The sequence below is a fragment of the Macaca nemestrina genome, chromosome 5, assembly GCF_043159975.1.
Source record: "Macaca nemestrina isolate mMacNem1 chromosome 5, mMacNem.hap1, whole genome shotgun sequence".
NCBI lineage: Eukaryota > Metazoa > Chordata > Mammalia > Primates > Cercopithecidae > Macaca > Macaca nemestrina.
In genome coordinates, this window is record NC_092129.1 from 106,057,731 (window position 1) to 106,085,107 (window position 27,377).

At 37.2% G+C, this 27,377-nt stretch overlaps 1 protein-coding gene across 8 annotated transcripts in view; it reads right to left on the minus strand.

Annotated features, from left to right (window-relative positions):
* LOC105495599 (branched chain keto acid dehydrogenase E1 subunit beta) overlaps positions 1 to 27,377 on the minus strand; it is a 267,316-nt gene that overhangs the window by 222,726 nt on the left and 17,213 nt on the right. For all 8 annotated transcript variants that reach the window (XM_071096811.1, XM_071096812.1, XM_071096814.1 and 5 more), the window contains exons 2-3: positions 23,428 to 23,505; positions 21,812 to 21,880 (exon numbers count right to left, since the gene is read on the minus strand). In XM_071096811.1, the coding sequence (XP_070952912.1) occupies positions 21,812 to 21,880; positions 23,428 to 23,505 (147 nt within the window). The remainder of the gene's footprint in view (positions 1 to 21,811; positions 21,881 to 23,427; positions 23,506 to 27,377) is intronic.

Sequence of the window (27,377 nt, forward strand, 5' to 3'; positions counted from 1 at the left end):
TTTTGACTTAGGATTGTCTTGGAGATGCGGGCTCTTTTTTGGTTCCATATGAACTTTAAAGCAGTTTTTTCCAATTCTGTGAAGAAACTCATTGGTAGCTTGATGGGGATGGCATTGAATCTATAAATAACCTTGGGCAGTATGGCCATTTTCACGATATTGATTCTTCCTATCCATGAGCATGGTATGTTCTTCCATTTGTTTGTGTCATAGGCCTTTTAAAGATGGCTACTTCAAACTTTGATTTAATAAATAAATTGCATAGCAAGATAGCACTGTTAACACTGTTCCACTATTACTCTGTGAAAATTTATGCATGTTTCTATGTCAAAAAGGTAGTGTAAAATCTCCAAACTTGTGGATAAAACTAAGATGTTACTAGTAGCAAGGTGTCAAGCTCTTTTTACGTAATCCACTTATTAAAACAATGGGTATGGGGAAGGGAAACAAATAGATAAAAGCCCTCAAATCATTTCAGATTCAAGTGAAACTTCCAAATTACTGTATCAATCTTATAGTTCAACAAATTATCTTAATTATCATAGTTATCAAAAAATTAAAATGCTCTTGAAGTTGTTCATAACTTTTTAAAAGTACTTTTACTTTCTAATACATTATAAAAGAAATCTTAATGTGTAAAACAAAAATAACTTTGATACTTAAAATTTGGGTCTTCTTTTGTTTGCCAAGAAATTCAATTACTATTATCAATTAGTAGATTAGAGACTACTAAAATTATGGAACATTGGAATGAAATTATCTTAAGATGAACAAAGAGCTGTTTGTCACAACCTAGATAAGATCTTTAATGAATTCGTTGTATCCTAGGAAGAGGAGCAAACTGAAGATATAGTCTCTCAAATATACCTTCCTAATCTTATTAGATAGATGTTGTAAGAGATAGTATCAAGCTCTCCCAAATCACCTCTTGCCACCATCAGAGGTTCTGGTTCTGACCCAGTAAAAAAATATCACTTGATATAATTTGTTTTTATATGTACTTGACCATGTACAAAGCACTGTAGCTAGTTGCTACAAATGATAAAAGGATAAATGAAACACCATCCTGTCCTCAAGCAACTTACAATGTGATAGGAAGATAAGTCAAATATAACTGTGATGTAAGAAAATGACATACAAATAAAATGCTATTAGAGGAGAGGGGAATTATTTTGGGCTTGGAGGACTCATACAAAGTTTTATGAAAAAGAAGACACTGAATTAGGCACTGAAGAATGGGCAGAATTTCTACAGGCACAGGTAGAAGAAGGAACAGTGTGATCAAAGGCAGGAAATAAGGGCAAATTCTGAGTTGGGAAGCGAACCAAGAAGGCTGAAGTATAAGAGGATTAAAAACAGTAATGGGAGATAACGATAGAAAGTTTGGTGTATATAAGCAAGTTACTACAGTGCTTAAAAGCGTGGGCTCTGGCATCACGATATATGGGTTTAAATGTGGTTCCACCATTTACCAATTGTGTGGTCTTGGATTGTGCTTCAGTTTCCTCATCCACACAATCAGGATAAAAATAACTAAACTGGCTATCAATCAGAGCTGATCTGAGGATCAGATAAGATAAAGCACATTCAAGTGCTCTGCAAACCATAAAGCATTTTATAAGATGTATAATGTTATTATCAGGATAGTGTTGAGGAAAATAAAAAGGAGAAAGAATTTGAGAAACACTATAGAACCAATAGGACTTAACAGTTGTTAGTTGAGAGGCACGTGGCAGTCGAAAATCCCCTGACAATTGGTACTGAGAAGTACTGAGGACGTTGCATGGTCTTTAAGGATCCCAGATCATCAGCTGGAAGATCTCAGTAGGCATGTACTGTGCTCACCCTCAAACTCTATCCACTATCCTCAAACTCTATCTACTCCAGCTAGAAGATGTCTACAGTGCCTTGAATCACTCAACAATAAGCATTATCTCTCCAGCTGGAATGAAGGGTGGGGTGGGGAAGGAAGTTCAGCCATGACAGCAGGGCTGTGACAGGCAATTCTAAACTATGAACCCAAATCCTGTTCCATTAGCAAGACCATGAATGGACACCAAGGAGGCACATATCCAAAGATCTTCATCCAAAAATCCTGAGGTTTACCACTGGACAAAGGGAGGCTATAAACAGGAAGCCTGGCCACTGCTTGCCTTCTGCAAAAAAGAGACCCGAAGAGTGAGAATGAAGGGCTGAAGATCAAAGGCAACTCCTGGATTAAAGAACAATGTTACTGCTGCAGCTGTGTATCTACAGCGACTTAGAAACTACACAGGTCAAGGATTGAACCCAACCAAGGGGGCCCAAAGCCCTCCAAGCACTGCTTGGAAATGAGCGGCAACTTATCATAAGAGATCACAGTTCCTTCAAGCAAGCACCCACTTAAAAGCCCCGACTCTACACTAGTCCCCTCAAGGGTCCCTGAGCTATGTGCTGTGTGCTGTTTGCCGTAACATTTGAGTAAGGTCCATATAAGACACATGATGATCCATAAAGGTACCGGCATGAACCTGGAAATACAGGACCAACTCAGAATGCCAAGAGCTCCAGATATCTTCAGGAATTGTCCAGTGCTAGTTTTAATAAGGCTATGGGCCCACAGAAGATATATTACTAACAATAAATTAACCACTAGTGTTTCTTAACTTTTGTAAGCTGAAATTTGCTTCTGTGCATGCTCATTGTGATTCTAAGAGAGAAAATTTCTGTACTTTGGAAATCACCCTGTCATGAATGAAACAAATAATTATGACCTGAATGTTTGGGTTTCAGGGAATATGACTATATAACTAGTTAAGCTTAAATTAGACTCTCTTTTAAGTGACTATTTAAGCTTGTTAGCCTCTCCTTTAAGTGACACTTGAAGAGAAAAACACAAAAACTCATTTCAGGCAAACTGATATTTACTATGTCTTTAAAAAAGAAAGAATAACAGTCTTGTCATGTAAGAAAGAAAAACTATTTCAGTCTTCTTTTATTAAAATCAAGTTTATTTATGTACCTGTACAAATTTCTTAAATGGAACAATCTAAAACCTAAGAGATTTAAGTTGGAGTTTGGAGGAATACACAATAAAAATGCAGTTTTTCAAATTAATGCACACATTGCTGATGCTGAATAAACAGATTCCAAAAAAAAAGAATACAAAAATATTTCTGAATAAACCTGTAACAACTCCACAGTGCTTGAATACAACCAAAGCTGTTTTTCCAGAAAATCAAAAGGAGTATTTTCATCATCCTTGTGATACTAGCTTCAATTTAAGGGCAAGCCATCTAAATTTTTCTTTTCAATCTTCCTTCATTTATATGGAAATGAGATGTTTCCTAAAACATATCTGTACCCAGTACCTACGTCAACACCAGAACTCAAAGCACATAAATTCCTCCAGCTGATTCCTGACTATAAGTGAAAACAGCATGCCAACATCATCTAAAACCCTTGTGCGTCATTCACCAAGGAGGACATTACCAAGCTGTCAATTTCAATTAACCTGCCTAGCTTTATAAATAGCCTAAACTTCCCTATCTAAATAGGCTGGTGCCCTTTTCTCAGAAACAAAGGGAACAATATGACAAAGCATGAAAAATCAATGAGCTTTCCCCTTTGTAAACAAGAGAAAGTTGACATTAAATGAATTCTAAGTCCAAATTGAGGACCTATTAATAAAATAAAGCTCAAGAGAATGAAGAATCAGTTTTAACCAGAAAATAAGCAATATTCACTAACTATATCTGATATTGTTCTTTCAAAATATCTGAGTCTCACTGCTACTGGAACTAATGCAAGGCCTATATACAGGCACAGCTAAACACGGATACCATAATTACAACCCTTAATATGGTCCCAAACACAATACAGTTTAAAAGCCCCAGATGATTAATGTTTGGCCAAAAAAACAAAAAAAAAGTTAATTTTAAAAATTAAATAATATCATAATAGTCTAAATCTGAAATGTTTTCTAGTTTTCATAACTTACAACATCATCATTTCTTATGCTAGCTCTAAATTTCTTCATCTAAAATCAATTATAACAAACAAATCCCACACATCACTTCTACAATCTAATTACTTGTGTACAGCATTTTTCCAGTTCACACTCCAATGAGTAAATAAAAATAGAATCAGAAAACACATCAATGACATGTATCAAAAAGCAGAAACTAACTGGTACAGATCATTTATCAGGATGGTGAATCCATTAGTCCATCTAATAGTCCACTGCATAAAAACACAGTTGGCCCATATTAATCTTAGGTAAAATACATGTGAATTCATGTGTGAATAAGTACACGTATATGCACATGTATCATCCAAGTGATGCTTAACAAGCTTGTCAAAAACAGCATAACGTAACAGTGACGTTTCACATATATTAAGAGCAGTATTCAGCTCACTGAAATATCTAGGACTCAATCAAAAGCTAAGAAGTTAAATAAAAAAGATTTCTGAACAATCAAAAAAGATAAGGCTGGGTGTAGTGGCTCACGCCTGTAATCCTAGCACTTTGGGAGGCCAAGACAGGCTGGTCACCTGAGGTCAGGACTTCAAGACCAGCCTGGCCAACATGGTGAAACCCTATCTCTACTAAAAATACAACAATTATCTGTGTGTCATGGTCCATGCCTGTAATCCCAGCTACTTGGGAGGCTGAGGCAGGAGAATCGCTTGAACCCGGAAAGCAGAGATTGTAGTGAGCCAAGATTGCACCACTATACTCCAGCCCGGGTGACAGAGCAAGGCTCCATCTCAAAAAAAAAAAAAAAAAAAAAAAAAAAAAAAAGGTGGCAAACTTGATTGACTATGCTTAGAAGAGGTTCCTACTGTCACTCATATTAGCTTTAGAAAATTCCATTAGAAGTCATTCACTGATATGCAATATATTTACTGTATCAGTTAAATGAATCATCATTTTATTTCCTTTATTTGCACTAAATCAAAACTGGTTTCCCATTCTTCATTCATTCAACCAACCTTTGTGTTTGGCACTATTATGGGCATCATGGGAGACAAGAAGGTGAATGTTATACATAAGTAAATACATGGTTGAAAACAAGTATAATGAGTTACAGGTACAGTACGAGATGGAAATAGACAACAGTTAAAAGGAATTCTAGATAGCAAAGGCTATAAGGAAGATGAGCAGGGTCCAGAATAGAGGTTGGATTTGAAGTGGAAAGAGAGGGCTTTCTGAGGGACAGAGCAGCATAAGAAAGGCAGACAGACAGAGAAGACTGGAGACAACTGCTGGCTAGTGTGGGTGCAGCCAAGAATATGGGGGAAAAAACTTGAAGCTAAAAACAAAAGTTTTACACTAAGCTATGAAAACTGGACTTTACTATTAAACATTGAGAAGACTTTTAAGCAAAGAAGTATTATTATCAAAGCTTTATTTGGGGGAAACCAATCTCACAGATATTTTTAAATTAAATAAGACTAGGAAGAAGAGTGAGAACAAAGACTCATTATAATTACTATAATCATTCAGAACAAAACTACTGAGAGCATGAACTATGATAGTGGCAATGGAAATAATAGTGAAAGAAACCCCAAAGTAAAACCAGCAGAGCTTGATAGCTCTGATGTCTTAAATCTGAGCTGTTTTGAGGACCCAAAAGCAAGATCTAAGAGAAAGAGCTCAAAAGTCACCATACAGAAGAAAATGTAAGCAGAAAGGTTTCCACACTGATCTGAAACTAATAAGCATATATGCAGAAGGATGAGTTTCACTTGAAATACAGTAGATATGGACGCTTCTTAAAAATGTCAGGTCCATTTTTAAGCAAAAGGTGAGTGGAAAGTCAGAAAGTATCATGAAGACAATGGAAGCATTAGTTTGGTCAAAATCAGAAGGCCTGCTAAAATAAGTTGGGATACAGAGTATAATCAAGTATTTCAGAACTAAAGAAATCTAAAGGTATTCTACAATATACTACAGGATTTAACCTATCTCCTCAAAACCTCAGTTTTCTAATCTATGTCTGACCCTACTTTTCCATGAAAATTGCTTTTATTGAGGTCAGCAAGTACCAATGGCCTCCTAATTGCAACACCCAACAGGAATTTCATTCAGTGTGTAACCCCTCACCACTGCTCTGGATCCTTGCCTCTCCATTCACCTCAACTTCAAAGAATCACAATCCTGTCAATTCTCCCTGACTGATGCCTCATTACCTACCCCTCCCCTGCACTACCACAATTTAGACTCTCATTACCTCTCAGACAGGTGCTGTCGTTCTCAGACCTGCAGCAGCTGCTGCTTCGGGAAACTTCTTAGCAGTAAAGATTGTTGGGCCCCACCTCAGACCTACTAAATCAGAAATCTTGAGGGTGAAATCCAGCATTCTATGATCTAAGAAGCATTCCATGGGCCTCTGATGCACACTGAAGGTCACAACCCCTGGACTCAGCTATCACCTCACCCCTGTCTCCCTGCTTTTAGTCTCAGCTTCTCTATGCTGTGGCCAGAGTTATGTTTTAAAGTACAATTTAATCACTCCACTTACCACCTTCTGTGATAGTCTTCAAAATGTATGAACCTCTTTTAAACATAAAAAGTTAATAGACATCAAAGGATAAATTATTTGTATTCTAATGCAACTTGAATTTGTACAAACATACAATAATTTTATAAAAATAGCAGTAACTCCTTGTATTTATTGAGCACATACATCACTACTATTTTCTTCAAAGAGAACACAAAATCAATACAATGAACAACATTAATTAGCAATCAGTTTCTTCAAACTTAATCACAATGTCAGGTCACAGAAAGATGAGGACTCAGGCCTGGTTTCTGTTGTGAAACTTGGGGAAGTTATTTTACCTCTTTGTACATTAGTTTCTGTATCTGCAAAGTGGGATAAGAACAGAACTAACTTTACAGGATTGTGAGAATTAGGTGAGTTAATATACATAAAGTTCTAAGAACAGTGCTGGGCACGTAAAAAGCACTCTAAGAGTTTGCTGCTACTATTATCACCATCAACATCATTATCAATATTATGTTAATGTAGCAACTATGTGTGTAGGTAAGCATTATGTTAATGTAGCAACTATGTGTGTAGGTAAGCATAGTACCAACTGCTAATTGTCCCCCAATATTTATTCTCCCCTTCTCCTGCAGTAACAGAACCTCAGAGCTTTAGCTAAGCACATGTCCACACAGAACAAAGACTACATTTCCCAGCCTTCCTTCCCTCTAGATGTATTTTATTAATACATTCTCCTTGGAGAATGAACCTCCAGATTCTTCCAGGTGGTAGAGGGAAGCTAGACATCTGAGGGGCTCCTGAAAAAATTTTCAACCAATTCTCCCTGTTCTAAAGCCCCACTCCATTCATCCCTATTCCCAGAAATATTTGATGTTGCCAATTCCTAAGCCTTTGGGCAATTCATTAATGTAAAACAGGCTGGGTCTTGGCTGCCCCACTGCCCACTCCAGATTCTGTTTTTCCAAGCCTCCTAAGCCCTTTACCTTCCAGCTTCCAGCATTTTCTTCAGCTTGTTTCCAGTCCCATTCTCCCCATCCCTGCGGATTTAGGCCTTTACAAAAGAAGATCCCTTGATATTTTAGTGGGGTTTTGGGAGGAACAAAAGTAGATGCCTATGTTCAATTGTTTCTTTTTCCAGAAGTCTCAGCTGCCATTTTCTATGAAAACTCTCAATGCACAATTTAATTCTGCCATTTAAATTCTAGCATAAATAAAAGAAACAAAGTGACTAGGCATTATTTTTATCATTTTATATTGTTATTTCATTCTTACGCTGTTATTTTACTTCCATGTAATTTTGCTTTGGCCTGTGTATACTGTGATTTCCTTAAAGGCAGGGACCACATCTTTAAAATTTTAGTACCTTCAGAGCAGTAGTCCTCAGACTTGGCTACACATTTGAAACACCTGGGGACCTTTTAAAACTCCAAAACCCTGGCCACATTCCAAACCAGTAACTCCTAATCTCTGGGGTGAGACTGGCATGTCAGTACTGCAGCATATGGGCAAGGGAGGGAAGCAGTGCTGTGAAGCAAACAGCATTGTAGCTGTCTGAAACCCATTTCAAATATTTTTTCCACATATATATACACACACACACACACACATACACATCCTAGGAAGGTAGATATCTTCCTAGGATGGCATCTCCAACAAGCTCTTAGAGTTAATAAATTGGTCTCTGTAACCAGGAAAATAACCCAAGTGATCCCAGGGCATACTAAAGAAGTGCCTTAGCCTAGACAAAGCCTGGTGGTGTTTATTACACTTTAACAGTAACTACCTACTTACTGTACCCACTGGTCAATGTGGTAATGGTATCAGTCAACACCAGCCTTTCTCTACAGAGCGTATTTCAGCCCACTACTGTCTTGTAATCTCTTCACAACTTGTGAACAGTTGGTCCAGCAATCACATCACATGTGTGAGTGGAACCAAGGCTATTTTAAATGGCCAGCTTCCAGTTCTGCAGAAACTATAAAACTGACCCAACCACTGATAGAGTTGCCAGGCAGCAGAAGCTCCAAAATATCTATGTAAGAGGAGCTTAGAGAACCATTCTAGTTGGAAACAAAAGCCAGTGGGCTTGTGTTAAACTTACATGTTCACAGCAAGCCCATTGTTTTTACTTAGATTTGATGTATGCATGAGGTGGTTTGGGGGAAAGTCCCCTCAAGCACTCCTGATACCACAATGTTAGCAAAGGCAAGGACCACTGATTCATATGTTACTGCACCATCGACACAGGCTTTTGTGTGTATGCTCCAGAGGCTGGACAACAGTCCACTCATGGCTGTGCACAATAAAGAAGAGGACAGGCAAGGCAAGACTCTGCCCAACTAATTGCTAAAGCCTCCACAAGAGGGATTCACAAGAGAAAGATAGAGTCCATGTGTTCTTGAAGGGAGAAAACACATCAAATGCTAACAGTTGGATCAAATCCCTTAGCAGTTCGACAGAAATTAGAAACCAAAACAGACACAAATAATAGCAGAAGGGGATCTACAAAAATAAAACTGAACAAGAAAATCCTAATACATTACGTAACTACGCACAACTCTCAGAAAGAACGCTGCCTATTCTCTGATCCTGTACTTCCCTGGAACATGGAGATATTCTAGGGAAAATGAAAGGTGGGATGGAAATAACAACAGCAGTGGCACTACACTGCTACAAGAAAATTTAAACAGTGAAAGACCGTGCAGTAACTTGGCTGTTGTTCCCTTAGTAAAACGAATACTGTGCAGCTTAGTATCACTCAGACTGGTAAAATTGGGAACAAATTTTACTGAAATTTTACTTTACTAAAATACTTAAATGTAATGGGAGTTTAAGCTGGTTCATGAACAACCTTCTACTTCAGGCTTTAAGAAAGAAAGAGGGTGAGCTAGAAATGAGGGCAAATTAAGTTAATCCGGCCAGAAATGAATGAAGGGAATGCTTCACTGAGACTATTTGGCTCAAATTCTGCTTACAAGTGTCTAAGAGAAATCAGAAGACGCTGGGCAGGTTGGAAGTTCCCAACAGATCCAGGTTCCCCTCCCGATTCACCCTCAGCAAATTGCAGGATTAATTCAATCATTACAGAGAACACAACTAGTGCATTATATGTATGTCAAGATATCAAACTTTCTCTTTTCATATAGAGAGTTATGCATTGTAATCAGAGTTGTAACTTTCTTTGACATATTATATACTATAAAAGCTAAAGAGTTCTTGGACAGAAGCTTTGCAGAATCTCTATTTGACAAAAGAAAAAGTGCCTTCTTCATGCAAATGTCTGAGTTGCCTGACTGGACTTATGAATTTGTTGAGAACACGATAAGTTTTCCTTTTCAGATCCATCCTATCAGTGCTTAATTTAGATCTGAATAAATCTAGTGGGCTTATACCATTTAATATGCTGTATTTCTGCCTTTGAATACAGAATTAAGATGTTCCCTGAAGTGATTTCAAGTTTCCTTTTGAGTTTTGAGGAACCTCCACTTTTTTAAAGAAGGAAGTGCTCAAATTCATTGTCTATAGGTTATTGATTAAGGATGTACTACTAGGTTTGTGTGTTTCCTTCTGGCTTAGAAACAAGTTTCTTTGTTTCGGCTAGACTCCAAGCTGGCAAAGACCGGAAAAGAGAAAAGATGGGTTAAATGAACACCCTGCCCAGAAACTGAGAAGAAATCCCTTATTACTAAAGATACTAGAGTTTCCAAGAGCCAGTATTACAGAATAAGAATCCTTTGACTAATTTATGATTGGCTAGATGCCACCACTTCTGGCTGGTGGCCAGAGGATCTAGAGGGGAGGGATGGCAGGATGCCACAAGAGAAGGTCAAGCATTTCATTGCTAAAGCTGCCTTTGGGTGTAGCTGCTCACCAGGAAACTGAAAACCTTTTGTCCAACAAGCTTCACAAGTGACTTCTTAGCACATGACATTGCCAATCTTTACCTAACTGATCCTTCATCAACTCTGCCAATCAAAGCAACCAAGAAATCTCATCTATGTTAAATGGGAACAGAAAACAAAGCACGGTGCTCTAATCCTCTATGACTTTTGCATAGGCAGTCTCACTCAACAAATATCTGGCAAATGACATTAATACTGTCCTCCACGTAGAGCTGTTTTTATTGGCTCCTCCTAGTCTGACTGGAAAATAATTTTTCCTAGTGAACTTTATTATTATGTGACTTTATAACTGCATTAAGGCGATAACAGTGGATTTCCAAGACAGAATTAGAGGCACACAATGTATTGCTGTGTAATAACCTACACATTTAGATTCAAACTTCCTGAGACAGTTAAGTGACTTCAGGTAAGTGACAATATCAACTCAATGTCTGAGCACAGTGTCAACGTGAAGCTGCCATACAGCTGCTATGATTATCATGCATGCAACTCCTAGAAAGAGGAGCAGTTGAAATTTAATAGACTTTGTGATCTGTTTTAAGATGAACAAAACAGGATGGGAGAATACAAGCATCCCCAGATACTGACCAATCTGAACTCCTCCATAAAATTGTTATACTGATCCTTTTTCAGCCTTGATAATTTTAGGAATCTAAATTGTCTGTATTTATTGATACTCTTCACTAGATTTTTTTTTAACTTTGAGAAATTTGGTAGAAATGTTACACTGATAATCTCCCAGACTTCTGAGAAATTGAAATCAAGGAATACGCGGCACCGTTTGAAAGAGAAAAAAATTTTTTCCTAACTGGACTGATCTAAGCTACTCTAAGAATCTCCAAAATAGCAGTGGCAGCAGGCCCATTTTTAATTCCTTCACCGCATGTGGTTTTTCTTTAAAAAAGAGAAAAATGACTCTGACAAAAGATAAATAAACTTTAAATAGTCTTAAAGTTAGGTCAAGGAAACACAAAAGCAAAATTTTTTTCAACACTCCTCCTCCCCCAACACAGCCAATACTGTAGCATGGTAATCAAAAGCGTAAAGAATAGAGAGATTCAGGGTAAGCACTACTACAGTTTTCACATTTGTAAAAATCTCAAACTTTGTATTATTTTTACGTTTTTATTCCTATTCCTGTGTCCCAAAGGGACTCCTATGGCCTTCTAAAAGGTATTATAAGATCTGAAAGAAAAGTGCTAAATATATAGTTCTAGTACTTAATAGTTCTATGTTCTAATCTACCTTTATGTATGTGTTAGCTATACACAGGAATGGCAGGAAGTTACACATTACCTGACATTCAACCTGAGCAATAATAGGTAGACAGTATTTATAACTCATCTTAGGATTAACAGAATTCATCTTTTCAGTGGATAACATATTATGTTAAACTCTCTTAAAATTTCAATATATATTTGTATTTTATTTGATTTTATAATCTAATATTCATTACTCATTAAAATAAATTTCAACTATGTACATAGATTTCCCCATGATCTATGGTTGAAATGGGAAGTTTAAAACAAAAAGAAAAGCCTTGTAATCCAAAAATTATAACTGAATCAGAAAATAAGCAATTCCAAATACACAAGAAAAGAAAATTCACTGGCTTCAATGTGCAAAAATTAGAAAGTGAGCTGTCAAAAATAAAACAATTTAAATATCTAGGGTGTACTAATTCAAGAAATTCTAAATACTGAAAGGAAAAAAATGTCTAGGTTCATCCCCCTGTTAAAGGTATCAGTCTAGAAGAAAATTTTTAGAAGACTAAGAATCAGGTTTGGGAAGCTAATTTAGCAACATCTTCCATATTACGTAGATGTGTGGCTTGAGGATGTGGATGTCATATTTGACAATGACAATATAAAACAAAGATCTTTTACTTTTCTAATACATACTGTTCTTAATAAAATATACATGGTCTCATTTTCTAATTCTTGTGAAGCTTAAAAGATACATGAATCAATTTTATACTTTCTGACAATAATTACCTATAATCCCATTTTTCCTTGTTCACCTTAATCCAAGCGTATCTTCCAAGCCCCTGTTGGTGCTCACATTTGAACTTTTTTAAAAGCATGCCATTGTCAAATAAGATTGAGAAAAACTGGCTTAAGGTCATTACATTCTGACTGATGCTTAAAATGTCAAAGAGAACACCTGTTGGCAGCTCTAACATTTATTGTTTAATCAACTAAGTTGAAAACAATGGTTAGAGCAGTAGTTCCAACCCCAGAATAACCTAATGCACTCAGAAAATCTCATTCACAAGAGAATCACAAAAATATTTTTCAAACTTTTTAATATAGGTTTCTGATCACTAGCTTCTTATTTCTTGAATAATCAAAACCCACGAGCCTTGTTTAATTAGAATTCCTTATTTTTATGTTTTTACATAAATTAGCTGCTTATTTATAAATGAGGGAAAAATATATAGTACAAAAAGCCTTGAACCGGGTTTTAGGAAGCGTGAGCTCTAGACCACTTGCCACTGAGCAACTCCACCTCTCCGAATTTCAGTGTCCACATTACATGGAAATAGATCAGAGCTTCTCAGCCTGTCTGCACTATTTCTTTTAGAATCTGGGTCTCCTCCTATCACCCAGGCTAGAATGCAGTGGTACGATCACAGCTCATTGCAGCCTCAAACTCCTGGGCTCTCCTGCTTCAGCCTCCAAAGCAGTTGGACTATAGCTGTGTGCCACCCTGCTCAGTTTTTTTTTTTTAATTTTTTTGTAAGGGTGGCGGTCATCTTGCTATGTTGCCCAGTCTGGTCTCAAATTCTTGGCCTCAAGCAATCCTCCCACCTTGGCCTCCCAAAGCACTAGGATTATAACTGTAAGCCATCATGCCCAGCCAGCTTAAACAGTATTGACATTTCGGTTCAGACAGTTATTTGGTGGGGCTGCCCTGTGCATGTTTAGCAGCATTCTAGGTCTCCATGCACCAGATGGTACCCCCCAAGGTATGACAACCAAAAATACCTCTAGACATTGCCAAAATCACCAGCAGTTGAAAACCACTAGACTAGATATACCCTCCATTTCTCCCCAGTTTTGATATCCTACAAAAAATATTAAATATCTTATTTTCTTAAATGTTATTTGTTAAGCCACTGGTCAACAGGCCAACAGTGAGAATTGCTTGAGGCAGGAGATTGCTTGAGCCCAAGAGTTCAAGGCTGCAGTGAAGTGTGATTGTACCACCGCACTCCAGTCTAGGCAACAGAGCAAGACCCTGACTCTTAAACAAATAAAGAGAGAAATAAATGAATAGTGCTGACAGACTGAGAAATTCTTATATAGTCTATATCCACGTCATATAGAACCAAAGTTCTGAGAGGTCAGTGTTATAAATTAGAGAAATTAAAATACAGTGACCATTTGTACCCATTCTAATTTTAGTAGTGGCTAAAATCTTTATTTGGAAAATCACAAAAGGTCATCAAAGCAATAAATAAGAAAAACTAAAGTAAATGAAGTATGCATCAATATTTCCATTCCATTTTTTATATTAATTCATTCAGCTGGATTTTTAAAATGAGATAAAAAGAAAGGCATATTGCATATATCATATGGAAATTCTAATTTTTTGAGGAATTAACATACTGTTTTCCACTGTGGCTGTATCACTTTACATTCCCACCAGCAATGCACAAAGATTCCAATTTCATCCTTAGCAACACTTGTTCCTTCCTGTTTTCTTAAGCCATCCTAATGAGTATGAAGTGATATTCCACTGTGGTACTGACTTGCATTTCCTAATAATTAGTGATGTTGAGCATCTTTTCATTGGTAATTTATATATTGGCAATTTATATATAAATTACCAATTTGGGAGAAATGTCTGTGCAAGTCCTTTGCTTATTTTTTAATTGATTTTTTTTGTAGAGTTTTAGAAGTTCTCTATATATTCTGGATATTAATCTCTTATCTGATACATGATTTGCAAGTATTTTCTCCCATTCTGTGAACTGCCATTTTACCCTGTCAATAGTGTCCTTCAAAGTACATGTTTTTAATTTTGATGCAGTCCAATTTATCTATTTTTATTGTTGCCTATACCTTTAGAGTCATATTTAAAAAGTCATTATCAAATCCAATTTCATGAAGCTTTTCCCCTATATTTTCTTCTAAGAGTTTTACAGTTTTACATTTAAGTCTTTGATCCATTTTAAGTTAATTTTTGTACATGGTGTTAAATAAAGTTCCAAATTCATTCTTCTGCACGTGAATATCCAGTTTTCCCAGCATCATTTGTTGAAAAGACTGTCCTTTCCCCTGTTGAATGGTATTGGCATCATTGTCAAAAATTAATGACCAGATATTCAAGGGTTTATTTCTGGGTTCTTTATTCTATTCCATTCGTCAATGTTTGTCTTTTTGTCATTGTCACACTGTTTTGATAACTATAGCTTTGCAGTAAGCTTTGAAAAAAAGAACTGTAGTCCTCCAACTTTGTTCTTCTGAATTAAAAAAGCAGTGACAACCAAATATTTGCACATCAGTATTTATAGCAGTCTTAGGACACAATAGGCAAAAGGCAGAAGCAACCCAAATATCCATCAACAAATGAATGGATAAACAAAATGTGGTATATGCATACAACAAAATATTATGCAGCCTAAAGGAAGGAAACTTTGACACATGCTGAAACATGGATAAACCTTGAGGACATTATTACAAATGAAATAAGGCAGTTACAAAAGGACAAATACTATACGATTCCACTCACATAAGGTGCTTATAGTAGTCAAATCATAGAGATAGAAAGTAGAATGGGTTCTTGCCAGGGACTGTTAGAGAGAAAATGAGGAGTTATTGTTTGATGGTTATAGTGTTTCAGTTTTGTAAGATGAAAAAAGTTCTGGTGATGGATGGTGGGAATAATTACACCACAACGTGAATGTACTTAATAACACTGAACTGTAAAAATGGTTAAAACGGTAAATGTTATGTATATTTGACCACAGATTTTTAGAAATAAATTTAATGTTTGTGAAAAAAGCACTGTGGGGAAAAAAAGGCGTATTAAACATGTTCATCTAGTTCTGCCAACATGTGCACCTTTGGAAAACAAAAGAACTTTGTAATATCAAGAGCAGTTTAAAGCTACTAACATTCCTTTAAAAATATTATTAATAAATATATTAGAAAACCAGATTCACACCAACTTATTAATACCTGTTTTCATTCCAAATTCCTCAGTCGGACATCTCATAGTCTATATCTAGTATTCAATCTGCTTATATGTCATAAATATATATACTTCAATAGGGGAAATAAATCATGTACATATTCAATTTCCCTAAGGAATTTTCATGAATTTTATCCTGTTTTTTTCTTCAATAAAATTAGTTTCAACAACCCAGAGACCAAACCCCCATCTCACAGACTGCCATTCTACAATGGAACTCTGACACTAAATCCAAGAGTATGAGTATCACCCAAGTAATCCTTTCTTTGCAACAAGAACATATAATGGAAGGTCACTTTTTCTGTTAAAGACATTAATTTCATAATTCACAAAAAATATATAAGAGCAAAGATTTTTGCTTACAACCCCTAAATTTAAAACTTATGCTGGAAAAGCAGCCAGGTGCAATGGCTCACACCTGTAATCCCAGCCCTTTGGGAGGCCAAGGCAGGCGGATCACTTGAGGTCAGGAGGTCGAGACCAGCCTGGCCAACATGGGGAAACCCCATCTCTACTAAAAATACAAAAATTAGCCAGGCATAGTGGTGTATGCCTGTTATCCCAGCTACTCAAGAGGCTGAGGCAGGAGAATCACTTGAACCCGGGGGATAGAAGTTGCAGTGAGCTGAGATCTTGTCATTGCACTCCAGTCTGGGTGACAGAGTGAGACTCCAACTCAAATAAATTAATTAATTAATTAATTAATTAATTTAATTTAACTAAACTTATGCTGGAAAAGGGACATCTTAAGAAAAAATTAAATGTCTAAGGTACCCCATGGTTCCAAAATGCTACAACAACTATATTCAAAAAAACCTCTAAATGTAAAGGGAATCAAAGCATGAAAAAACTGTGTTCCTCTTTTTAAAAAACAAAACCATAAAGACACCTAAATGTATGCACTGGAAGAATCCCGGAGGACCACCTGGTCCTTTCCCTTCAATTTACTGATGAGGATACTGAGGTCCAAAGTCAACTCCCAAATATTAGTATATTACAGACAAAAACTTGCCTTCACCAAATGCCTGTCCTAGTTTTCCAACCTGACTTCAGTGTATTAAAGTATCTGGTTATACAATTTCAGTGATGTTTACATAAGAAAACAAGTAAGTGGTTATACTAGTTTTCCCAAGCTGCTATGACAGGCCACACTTGTGGTGTAAAGGAATGGATACAGTAATGGAAAAACATCAAGTCCCATGAAAAGGCAGATGTTTAGGCCTGTAGACTAATTCAAGAGGTTCTCAGCTATTCCTGTCCTCACCTAAATTTCCTCCAATAAGTGGGCCAAATATACACTAAGAACCACAACCAGGCAATAGTTCTATCAGTATAGAATAATGTTACAAACATACCTTAAACCTGACACACCAAAATCTTATTTTAATAACACACACGCACACATACACTCTTTCTCTTTCTCTTTCTCTTTCTCTTTCTCTCTCTCTCTCTCTCTCAGAGAATGACAATAAGTGTGAATTTTGTATGTGCCATGAGGAATCTGTCTCATTACTTATTTGAATGAAAGCATGTGTGACACCAGGCACACCTGTAATCCCAGCACTTTGGGAGGCCAAGGCAGGCAGATCACCTGAGGTCAGGAGTTCGAGACCAGTCAAGCCAACATGGTGAAACCCTGTCTCTACTAAAAATACAAAAATTAGCCAGGTGTGGTGGTGGGCACCTGTAGTCCCAGCTACTTGGGAGGCTGGGGCAAGAGAATCACTTGAACCTGGGAAGCAGAGGTTACAGTGAGCCATGATCGCATTACTGCACTCCAGCCTGGGTGATAGATCAAGACTCCGTCTTAAAAGAAAAAGAAAGAAAGCATGTGTAGCATTCAACATAAAATCACACATACCCTACAAATCAACTACCTTTAACTGCCCTCTCCCATTCCCTGCTTCCCGAGAGGTCCAGCTGTTGCTCCTAATCAATACCTCTCATTATGTACAGTGGTTAAAGCTGCCATTTGGAATGCAATGTTGATGAGGACATACTATTTTATTTCTTTTAATTTTCAAAGCACTCATACTATTTTGTTCTATCAAAGGACAAGGAAGAGAAGCAGTTTAGTGGTGCTAAATCCACACTCATCTGGATCGTCTGGAATACAAAATGCTCTGCGTCTCTCTTCCTTTCCTTATAGCATTGCCTCTAATTATGCAATTCCTTCTTTGTCATATCAAATAGTATTCAGCTTTACAACATATGTCAGTAACCCACAGTCCTTCAAATTCCGCCTTCTGATGGAATATAAAATGCTTTGCAGCAGTTCAAGTGCTGGCACGATGCCAACAGGGATGTTCTCATTTCAAAGTGTAGGCTGCCACCTACTGGCTGGGATCTTTTCTCACTCAACATTCAGCTCTCCCCAGAAAGAGAACTGATCTGGCACAGGGGTTTTATTTGCTACGTCATTTAATGCAGTGTGACTTGACTGTTATATTGAACTATATCAACATAATCTTTTAGTTATTTTAAATACAAATTATCTTTAAAAGATCCTAAGCAGACAGTTACGCTTCTGTATAGTTAAAAATTCCTGCCCTATACTCAAAAGGGCAGAGAGTTTTTTTAAGTATGTTACTTTTTAAATATGCAAGAAAAATGTATTTTAATATATTTCTCTTCACCCTTCCCTTTATTCTTCACTTCTGAAAACAGAAGCTCACTTACTCTCATTAGAGAGTATCAGTGACTTAATTTCTCATCTTGATCAACATCCTCAACCTGAAATTAAAGTGTAACTTCACTGCCCTAAAACTATTGTAAAAATTCACAGCAGCTGCTGACAACAAAGCTAAAAGAGTTACTTAGCCATTAGTTAGCTCAGGCTCCTGCCATGACAGGAAAGATAAATTTGCCCTCTAAGAGCACTGGACTTTTTCAAGTTAAGAGTTAGTTTCTCCCCATTTTAACCTATTTTTTAAGGAAAATAAAATGAGACCTAAATAATTAATGTGAGAGAGGGAAATCCCCTTCCTGAGACAGTGAGAGCAAAGGGTAAATTCACTCAACAGCATGTACTTCATAAATGTCTGATACAATATTAGGTCCCAGGGATCCATTCTGTGGAACAGCTTAAAGATCTGCTGCCTTTAACAACTTTCTGGTGTGGAGTTATGGATTACAGTACAACTTTCAAGATGTAAGAGGTGCAGTGTGAATCGTGATAAAGAACTGTCTGAGTCTGCTTGGAGGGTCTGGAAGAGCTTCACAGGGGAACCTTCTGAAGAAGAAATAGGAGTCTACCAAGTAATCAGACAAGGGAGAGAGACCCAGATAGCAAGTGCAAAGGAAGAAAGAAGAAAAACAACAGGGGGCTTAGGAGAAACAACCAGTAACTCAACATTAATTTTAACAAAAATTTTAAAAAGCTCAAGTTCCTAGGTCTATAGAGTAAAAAGTAAAAAAAATAGATAAAATAAATAAAATTAAAAGCAGATGAGGTCAGGTAGCTATGTAGGTAGTTCTCAGAGTCTTTGGTGGCCGGACGCACTGGCTCATGCTTGTAATCCCAGCACTTAGGGAGGCCAAGACAGGTGGATCACAAGGTCAGGAGTTTGAGACCAGCCTGACCAACACAGTGAAACTCCATCTCTACTAAAAATACAAAAATTAGCAGGGCATGGCAGCACGCAGCTGTAGTCCCAGCTACTCGGGAGGCTGAGGCAGGAGAATCATTTGAACCCAGGAGGCAGAGGTTGCAGTGAGCCGAGGTCGCACCACTGCACTCCAGCCTGGGTGATAGAGCGAGACTCCATCTCAAAAATTTAAAAAATTTAAAATTTTTTTAAAAAGTATTTTGTATGTCCTGCTAAGAAATATGCATGTTAAAATGATCACAGTGGCAACAAGATAGGGAATGGACTGGAGGGAGGGTAAGACTAACAGAGTGGTGATTACTAAGAAAAGAAATAAAACTTTGCAGGTGGAGAAAAATTAAAGATCTGAAGTACCAGGGCAGTAAGAATGGAAAGGATGGGCCAGATTAGATACAATTGTACAACTTGACTGGATGTGGGGAACTAGAAAGAAGGAAGACATTTAGAATTTCCCCAGTGTCTGGCTTAGGTACTAAATGGATGGTGATATATTCACCAAAATAGGAAATGCACTAGGAGGCATACATTTGCTGGGTGGGTGTAGCAACCTTAGGTGTGGAAATGCTGAATTTGAAGTGACTGTCGAACACTGAGGTGAAGATGCGCAGTAGAAACTGAATACACAGATCTGAAGCTCAGAACAGAAGTCTGAACTAGAGATAGAAATTCAGGAGTCACCAGTGTATGAGCCGCAGATGGCATGGATAAAATGCCCCAGACAGAAAGGGTAAGCAGAGTGCCATGGATGAGAACCTGGGCAGACAGCCAACAGAGGACTCAACAGCCTACACAAGTCCCTAAATGGATTTTTTTTTTTGGGAGGAATAAATAAAGCAGTACATGTAATACACTCAGAACAGTACCTGACGCAGTGAGTGCTGAATAAATCTTAGCTATTCAGAAAGCACATGGCATGCTACTACACTGAGTCAGACAAGATGGAATCGTGAGGTCCAGACACTGCTCCACAGCATAGCTATACTGGATATAGAACAGACTCAGTTACAGAAGTATAATTATGTGTTTGAAATATTAGTTAATATACACAAACATATTCAAAAACAGTCTAGAAGTATATATACCAAGATATGTACAGTGGTTACCTCCAAGTTACCTCTGAAAACAGCAATTTTTATTTTCTTTATGCTTTTCTGTATTTACCAAATTTTCTACAATGTATATGAATTACTTTTGAAATCAAATGTGTAAAGATTTTTAACTGCTTATTAAAGATCTAAAAGTTTGTAGCAGGAGTCTAAATGATCAGGAAAAATAATCTTTTGCCCAACTACCTCAAGCTCTAAGCAGGTATTAGAAGTAGGAGAAAGCAGAGGGACTGGACCCAGAAACTTAACCTGCTATAAATGGAAGAGAAAAGACTAAGCTGGAAGTTCCCAATAAGTGAGATGGAACATGTATGGGTTCTTGGATTTAAGTATAACATAACCTCAGAAACAGTGGAACAGAAAAAGAGATAACTAAAAAAAAAAAATTGTAAAGACCCTCACTCCTCTTGCCCTGTATGAACACACCACCAATATAGAGCAATGCCAAAGGAAAGAAGAGAGGGAGTTATCAGCTCCTCCCAGCCCTCACGTGAACTGCTTGGCTGAATTCTAAATCAGACAAGACTAAGAGAAAAAATAAAACGTCAAAAAGACTTCAAAGGTATCCCTAACAATAGGAGGTCAAAACACATTCCTTACACAGCGAGTCAGAAGAGTGGGAATTCAAAGATGGACCAAAATACATTCTTATGATTTTAACTGAGTCAAATGAAATTAATAAAAGCAATGGGCAGAAATCAATCACATGCCAATTAAAAGACATCAGCTGGGATAAAACACATAAGAAGGATAATGTGATGGTTCATTATATGTCAACTTGACCAGGCTATGGCACCCAGTTATTAATATTTGGTCAAACACAGGTGTAGAAGTAGTTGTGAAGGTACTTTTTAGATGTGATTAGTATTTAAATCAGTAGATTTTGAATAAAGCAGATTACCTTTTACAATGTGACTAGGCTTCATAAAGTCAATACAAGGCCTTAAGAGAAAAGATTGCAGGTTCCCAAGCAAAAAGAAATTCAGCCTCAAGACTAAAACAGAAACCCTGCCTGAGTTTCAGGTCAGCCAGTTTGCCCTGTGGATTTGCCAGCCCCACAATCACATGAGCCAGTTCCTTAAAAAGTAAACCCCTCTCCTCTCCCTCTCTCTCTCTCTTCCCAAAAAGATAAAATTTGCATTAATAAAGACCCAACAGGCAGAATCTTGAACTGGAAGCAACGGAATTGAAACTGGCTAAGGCAGGTAGCAATAAAACACCAAAGGTTCTTGGACAGAAGAATGACACAATAAGCAATACATTTAATGACAATTATTTTGGAATCAATTACAGTGTATGTGTAATATGAACTAGATCAGAGGGATATTAGAAGACATTTGAGGAAATATAGGCCAAAGGATTCTGCGGGTGGCGTTGGAAATGAAAAGGAATTCATATATACAATGAGGATATGACAAAAAATTTAGTAGGCATGTTTTGTATTTTTAAGATATTTTAGTAAAAGTTCTGTCAGAATACTATGTATATAGGTATTTACTTACCATATTTGTCTCGCAAGCCAACAGTGCATCTAAAGACTCCACCAAAGGCAACATCTTCACCAAATATTACTGAAAAACAGTATTTAAATAATACATTTTATTTAATAATTCCTAAATAATACTAACCATGAGAAATAAGTAATTTAAATGTTTACATTTTAATCACAAAACAGAAATGGACCATAGATCTATATCAAGGTTTCTCAACTTCTACATTACTGACATTTTAGACTAGATGATTCTTTTGTTGTGAGGGGCTGTCCTGTGCACTGTAGATATATAGTAGCATCCCTGGTCTCTACCCACTGGATGACAGTTACTATACACACACACACACACACACACACACACACACACACACACACACACACAGTTGAGACAACAGAAAGTGTCTTGGCTTACATTGCTTACATTGTTAAATGTAAAGAGAGTTGTGGGAGTGGGGACTAAGATTACCCCCGTTGAGAAAGAATCACTGATCTAGAATCTCATTTGTTTTATCCATGAAGAAAATGAGACCAGAGAAGTAGTCTGACTGGCCAAGTCAGAAAGCTAGGGGCAGAACTATGACTCATGCTCTAGACTTCCAGGCCTGTGGTTTTTCCTGAGACACAGTATACAGTAAGTCAGCCATCAGAAGAGCATTCCAAGCTAAGGCAACAGTCACAAATAGGAAAGGGATTTAGACTGTGTGAAGTAGAAAGGAGGCAAGCATGACGGACACAGTGAGCAAGGCAAAGAATGGTGTAGGTGGAAATTGGCAGGAGTTTTAAAATAGAGGGTATTCATAGAGCTGAATGCTAGTCTCATAAATGCACCTAACCAGTTTTTTCGAGCAAAAGAAAAAAACTCACCATTCTCTATGAATTTACTCATCTAGTTCAATCATTATCAAGTAGCATTCAAAACAAATCAAGATCTAATTATCCTTTAGTCCAGCTCTCACTTTTCCATAAAAAATAATGTTTTTCATTTAACCTTAAAACTACAGATTCTCAGGTGGAAGCCCAAGGTATATTAAACATATATGCACACACACATATATAAACTGTATATATAGATATATGTTAATATGTGTATGTAATACATATATGAAGTAAAGCCAATCAAATGTGAAAACATATAGTGGAAGAACAATTGGTTTTGTATCAATAATTTAATAAGATGAAGATTAAGATACTTATATAATTATATATAAATATTACAATTATTTCCCAAAAATATTACAAGTTGAACGACAATGTAACCCAAAGGGAAGCATAAAATCAAGTCTTCATTTTATAAATAAATAGTTGAATGAAAAGGTATTTTGTTTTTTTCTATATGCCAGAGAAACAGGAGTACACAGTAGGTTTTAATCCAGAAGTCATTAATATAATATCAGGACCACACATACTGTAAGAGAAAGCTGACTAGATGTTAAATATACATGAGAACTAACTGGTAATAAGTGGACTAATTGCAATTTGATTATTTAGCCCTAATCATTTGAATAGGCCTTTGAAAATTTCACGTAGATACAATGTTAACCACTGAGCTCCACATAAATATTTTAAGCAAATCTTCAATTCTGGAATTAACAAAGCTACTACAATTCAGGCACAAATCAGGGTTACCTGCAGTAGGATCTTTGGCCAATGAGTTATCCAAGGCACTTGTTACTGACTGGAAAAGATTCATTTTCTGAGTTTGCCCTGTGAAAATCAAAAAAAAAAAAAAATCATTTCATACATTGTAAAATATGTAAAAACAACCAGTTTCTTAACAGTTAATTACAACTTGACTAAAATCAAGGTACAAAGAAAGGTATTATGCAAATTGCTGAATTATTTACAATAATACTATAAGATACAAAAGCAATACAGACCTGTAAAAGTTTGTTGATGGGGAAAATTTTACCCATATTAAACAATTTTTTGTAAAAGTATAAAAAAGGAAGAAGGAATATAGCCAAGTGACTAAATATGATAGACAATAAGACCTATGGAAAGTCAGAAAAGGAGACCAAAGTGAGTGGTCTGGGAAGAAGCACAGACAGGTGTTACGAACCTAAGCCATCAGGAATATGCATGACCAGTAGCATGTGTTAAATACGTCAACAGCAAATGGTCATGGACTATAAAACAATAAGGAAGGCTAAAGATAAACTTTAGTGCCCAGAACTGCTGGGGTTTGGAAAATATCATAATCTTATGCCTAACCACATCATATTTAGTCCTTCTTCTTGTCTTATTACTTAAATAGAGTATCTGCATGCCAGTGTCCATCCCCTAAATGGATTTTTGGGGAAGAATAAAGAAAGCAGTACATGTAATACACCCAGAACAGTACCTGATGTAGTGAGTGCTGAGTAAATATTAGCTATTCATTGTTAGATTCTGGACTCTGTCCGTGTCTTTCCATCTTCACCTTAGTACTCTTCTGAATGGTATACGAAAGTTTCATTTGATAAACTTCTAAATGTTGGAATTCAGAAGCATCATGACATTGGAGCTTTGATTCAAGCCTAGGTGCCGCCCAGTGCCCACAGTCATCCCAAAACTTTAAGTCAACTCCTCTGCAGAAGTACAATTCAGAGCACAGAAAGATTTCAGCCTAAATCTCTGATCCAGAGGCCCACTCTTCATCCTAGTGCCTGATCTACATGCTGGTGGTCGCCTTAACACACAGCATGCTAATAACAAGTCTTTTTGAAACCTGTTGCTTACCCTGATCACTGCCCACCTAACCTCCATGCTATTCATTAGCCTAGTGTGTCTCAACAGTCAAGATCTAATTCCCAGTGTGGGTCACAACAGCTACTGCTGTTGCCTTCAACTGTCTGACCATGGGACATTGGTCACTTGTCCTTTTCCTAGAGACCCATTTTCTTCCCTAGCCCGGCACTGCTCCACAGCAAGTTCTGACATATGACATCTTTCCTCCTTCCGTTATCCACCAATACCCCAGTCTTCTGATGTTCTCCCTACTCTGGTATCTAACGTCTCTCTGATCATTTCAACAGTACTGAATGCCCAGGCTTCAGGTCTTGGCAATCCCCAGTCAGATACGTCCTCTGTCCTCTGTGCCCACAATCAGAGCCTGTTTCTACTCTTATACTTGGTGGAGATAATAGGAATTTATTCAAAAATTATTTTATATCACCTATGGCAAAAGATATACAATCATACCACATGTCCATGATTACTTAAAAATTTATTTTTCTTCAGGCTAGGGCTATATCACTTAATAGATACAGGCATACCTTGTCTTATTGTGCTTCATTTTATTTTGCCCTACAGATACTGCAATTTTTACAAATGGAAACTTCGTAGCAAACCTGTATCAAGCAAGTCTATCAGCATCAGAATCACATTTTGGTAATTCTCACAATATTTCAAACTTTGTCATTACTATTACATCTGTTATCATGATCTGTGATCAATGATCTTTGAGGTTACTAATGTAATTATCTTGAGGTGCCACAGCCTTCTGACATTCTGCCATGGCACCCCAAGACAATTACATTAGTAATCTCAATAAATGTTGTGTGTGTTCTCACTGATCCACTGACCAGTCATTCCCCCTTTCTCTCTCCCTTTCTTCAGGCTTCCCTATTCCTTGAGACACAATAATAAGAAAATTAGGCCAATTAATATTCCTACAGTGACCTCTAAGTTTTCAAGTGAAAGGAGGAGCTACATATCTCTCACTTTAAATCCTAAGTTAGAGATGACTAAGATAAGTACGGAAGGCATTCTGAAAGTCCAGCGAATCTGAAAGCTAGGCTTCTTGCACTAAATAGCTTAAAAGTTCTTGAAGAAAATTTAAAGTGTTATTCCAGTGAGCACACAAATGATAAGAAAGCAAAATAGTCTTATTGCTAATATGAAGAAAATTTTAGTGGTCTGAATAGAAAATCAAATCAGACACAACATTCCCTTAAGTCAAAGCCTAATACAGAGCAAGTCCCTAACTCTTTTCAATTCTATGAAAGCTGATAGAGGTGAGGAAGCTGCAGAAGAAAAATCTAAAGCTAGCAGAGCTTGGTTCATGAGATTTAAGAAGAGAAGCCGTCTCAGTACATACAATGGCAAAGTGAAGCATAAAGTGCTGATGGAAAAGCTGCAGTAAGTTATCCAGAAGATCCCACTAAAATCATTGATGAAAATGGCTATACTAAACAAAAGAGTTTTCAATGGAGACAAAACAGCTTCTATTGGAAGATGCTATCTTGGATTTTCATAGCTAAAGAGGAGAAGTCAATGCCTGGCTTCAAAGGACAGGTGGACTCTTTTGTGAGGGGGCTAATGTAGCTGGTGATCTGAAGTTGAAGCCAATGTTCATTTATCATTCTGAAAGTCCTAGCACCCTTGAGAATTAGGCTAAATCCACTCTGCCTGTTCCCTTTCAATGAAACAACAAACCCTGAATGATAGCACATCTATTTATATCAGGGTTTCCTGAATATTTTAAGCCCACTGTTGAAACCCACTGCTCAGGAAGAAAAGATTCCTTTCAAAATATTACTGCTCATTGACAATGCGCCTGGTCACCCAAGAACTCTGATGGAGATGTATAAGATTAACGTTGCTTTCCACAGATCAAAAGAGACAAAGAAGGCCATTATATAATGGTAAAGGGATCAATTCAACAAGAAGAGCTAACTATCTTAAATATATGCACCCAATACAAGAGCACCCAGATTCATAAAGCAAGTCCTTAGAGACCTACAAAGAGACTTAGACTCCTACACAATAATAATGGGAGACTTTAACACTCCACTGTCAATCTTAGATCAATGAGACAGAAGGTTAACAAGGATATCCAGGACCTGAACTCGGCTCTGCACCAAGCAGACCTAATAGACATCTACAGAACTCTCCACCCCAACTCAACAGAATATATAGTCTTCTCAGCCCCACATCACACTTATTCTAAAATTAACCACATAACTGGAAGTAAAGCACTTTTTAACAAATGTAAAAGAACAGGAATCACAACAAACTCTCTCTCAAACCACAGTGCAATCAAATTAGAGCTCAGGATTAAGAAATTCACTCAAAACCGTACAACTACATGGAAACTGAACAACTTGCTCCTGAATGACTACTGGGTAAATAAGGAAAAGAAGGCCAGGCGCAGTGGCTCACGCCTGTAATCCCAGCACTTTGGGAGGCCGAGGCAGGCGGATCACCTGAGGTCGGGAGTTCGAGACCAACCTGGTCAACATGGTGAAACCCCTTCTCTACTAAAAATACAAAAATTAGCCGGGCATGGTGGCAGGTGCCTGTAATCCCAGCTACTTGGGAGGCTGAGGCAGGAGAATCACTTGAACCCAGGAGGCAGAGATTGTAGTGAGCCGAGATCGCACCACTGCACTCCAGCCTGGGGGACAAGAGTGAGACTTCATCTCAAAAATAAATAAATAAATAAATAGGGAAAAGAAGGCAGAAAGAAGTTCTTTGAAACCAATGAGAACAAAGACACAATGTACCACAATCTCTGGGACACATTTAAAGTGGTGTGTAGAGGGAAATGTATAGCACTAAATGCCCACAAGAGAAAGCATGAAAGATCTAAAATT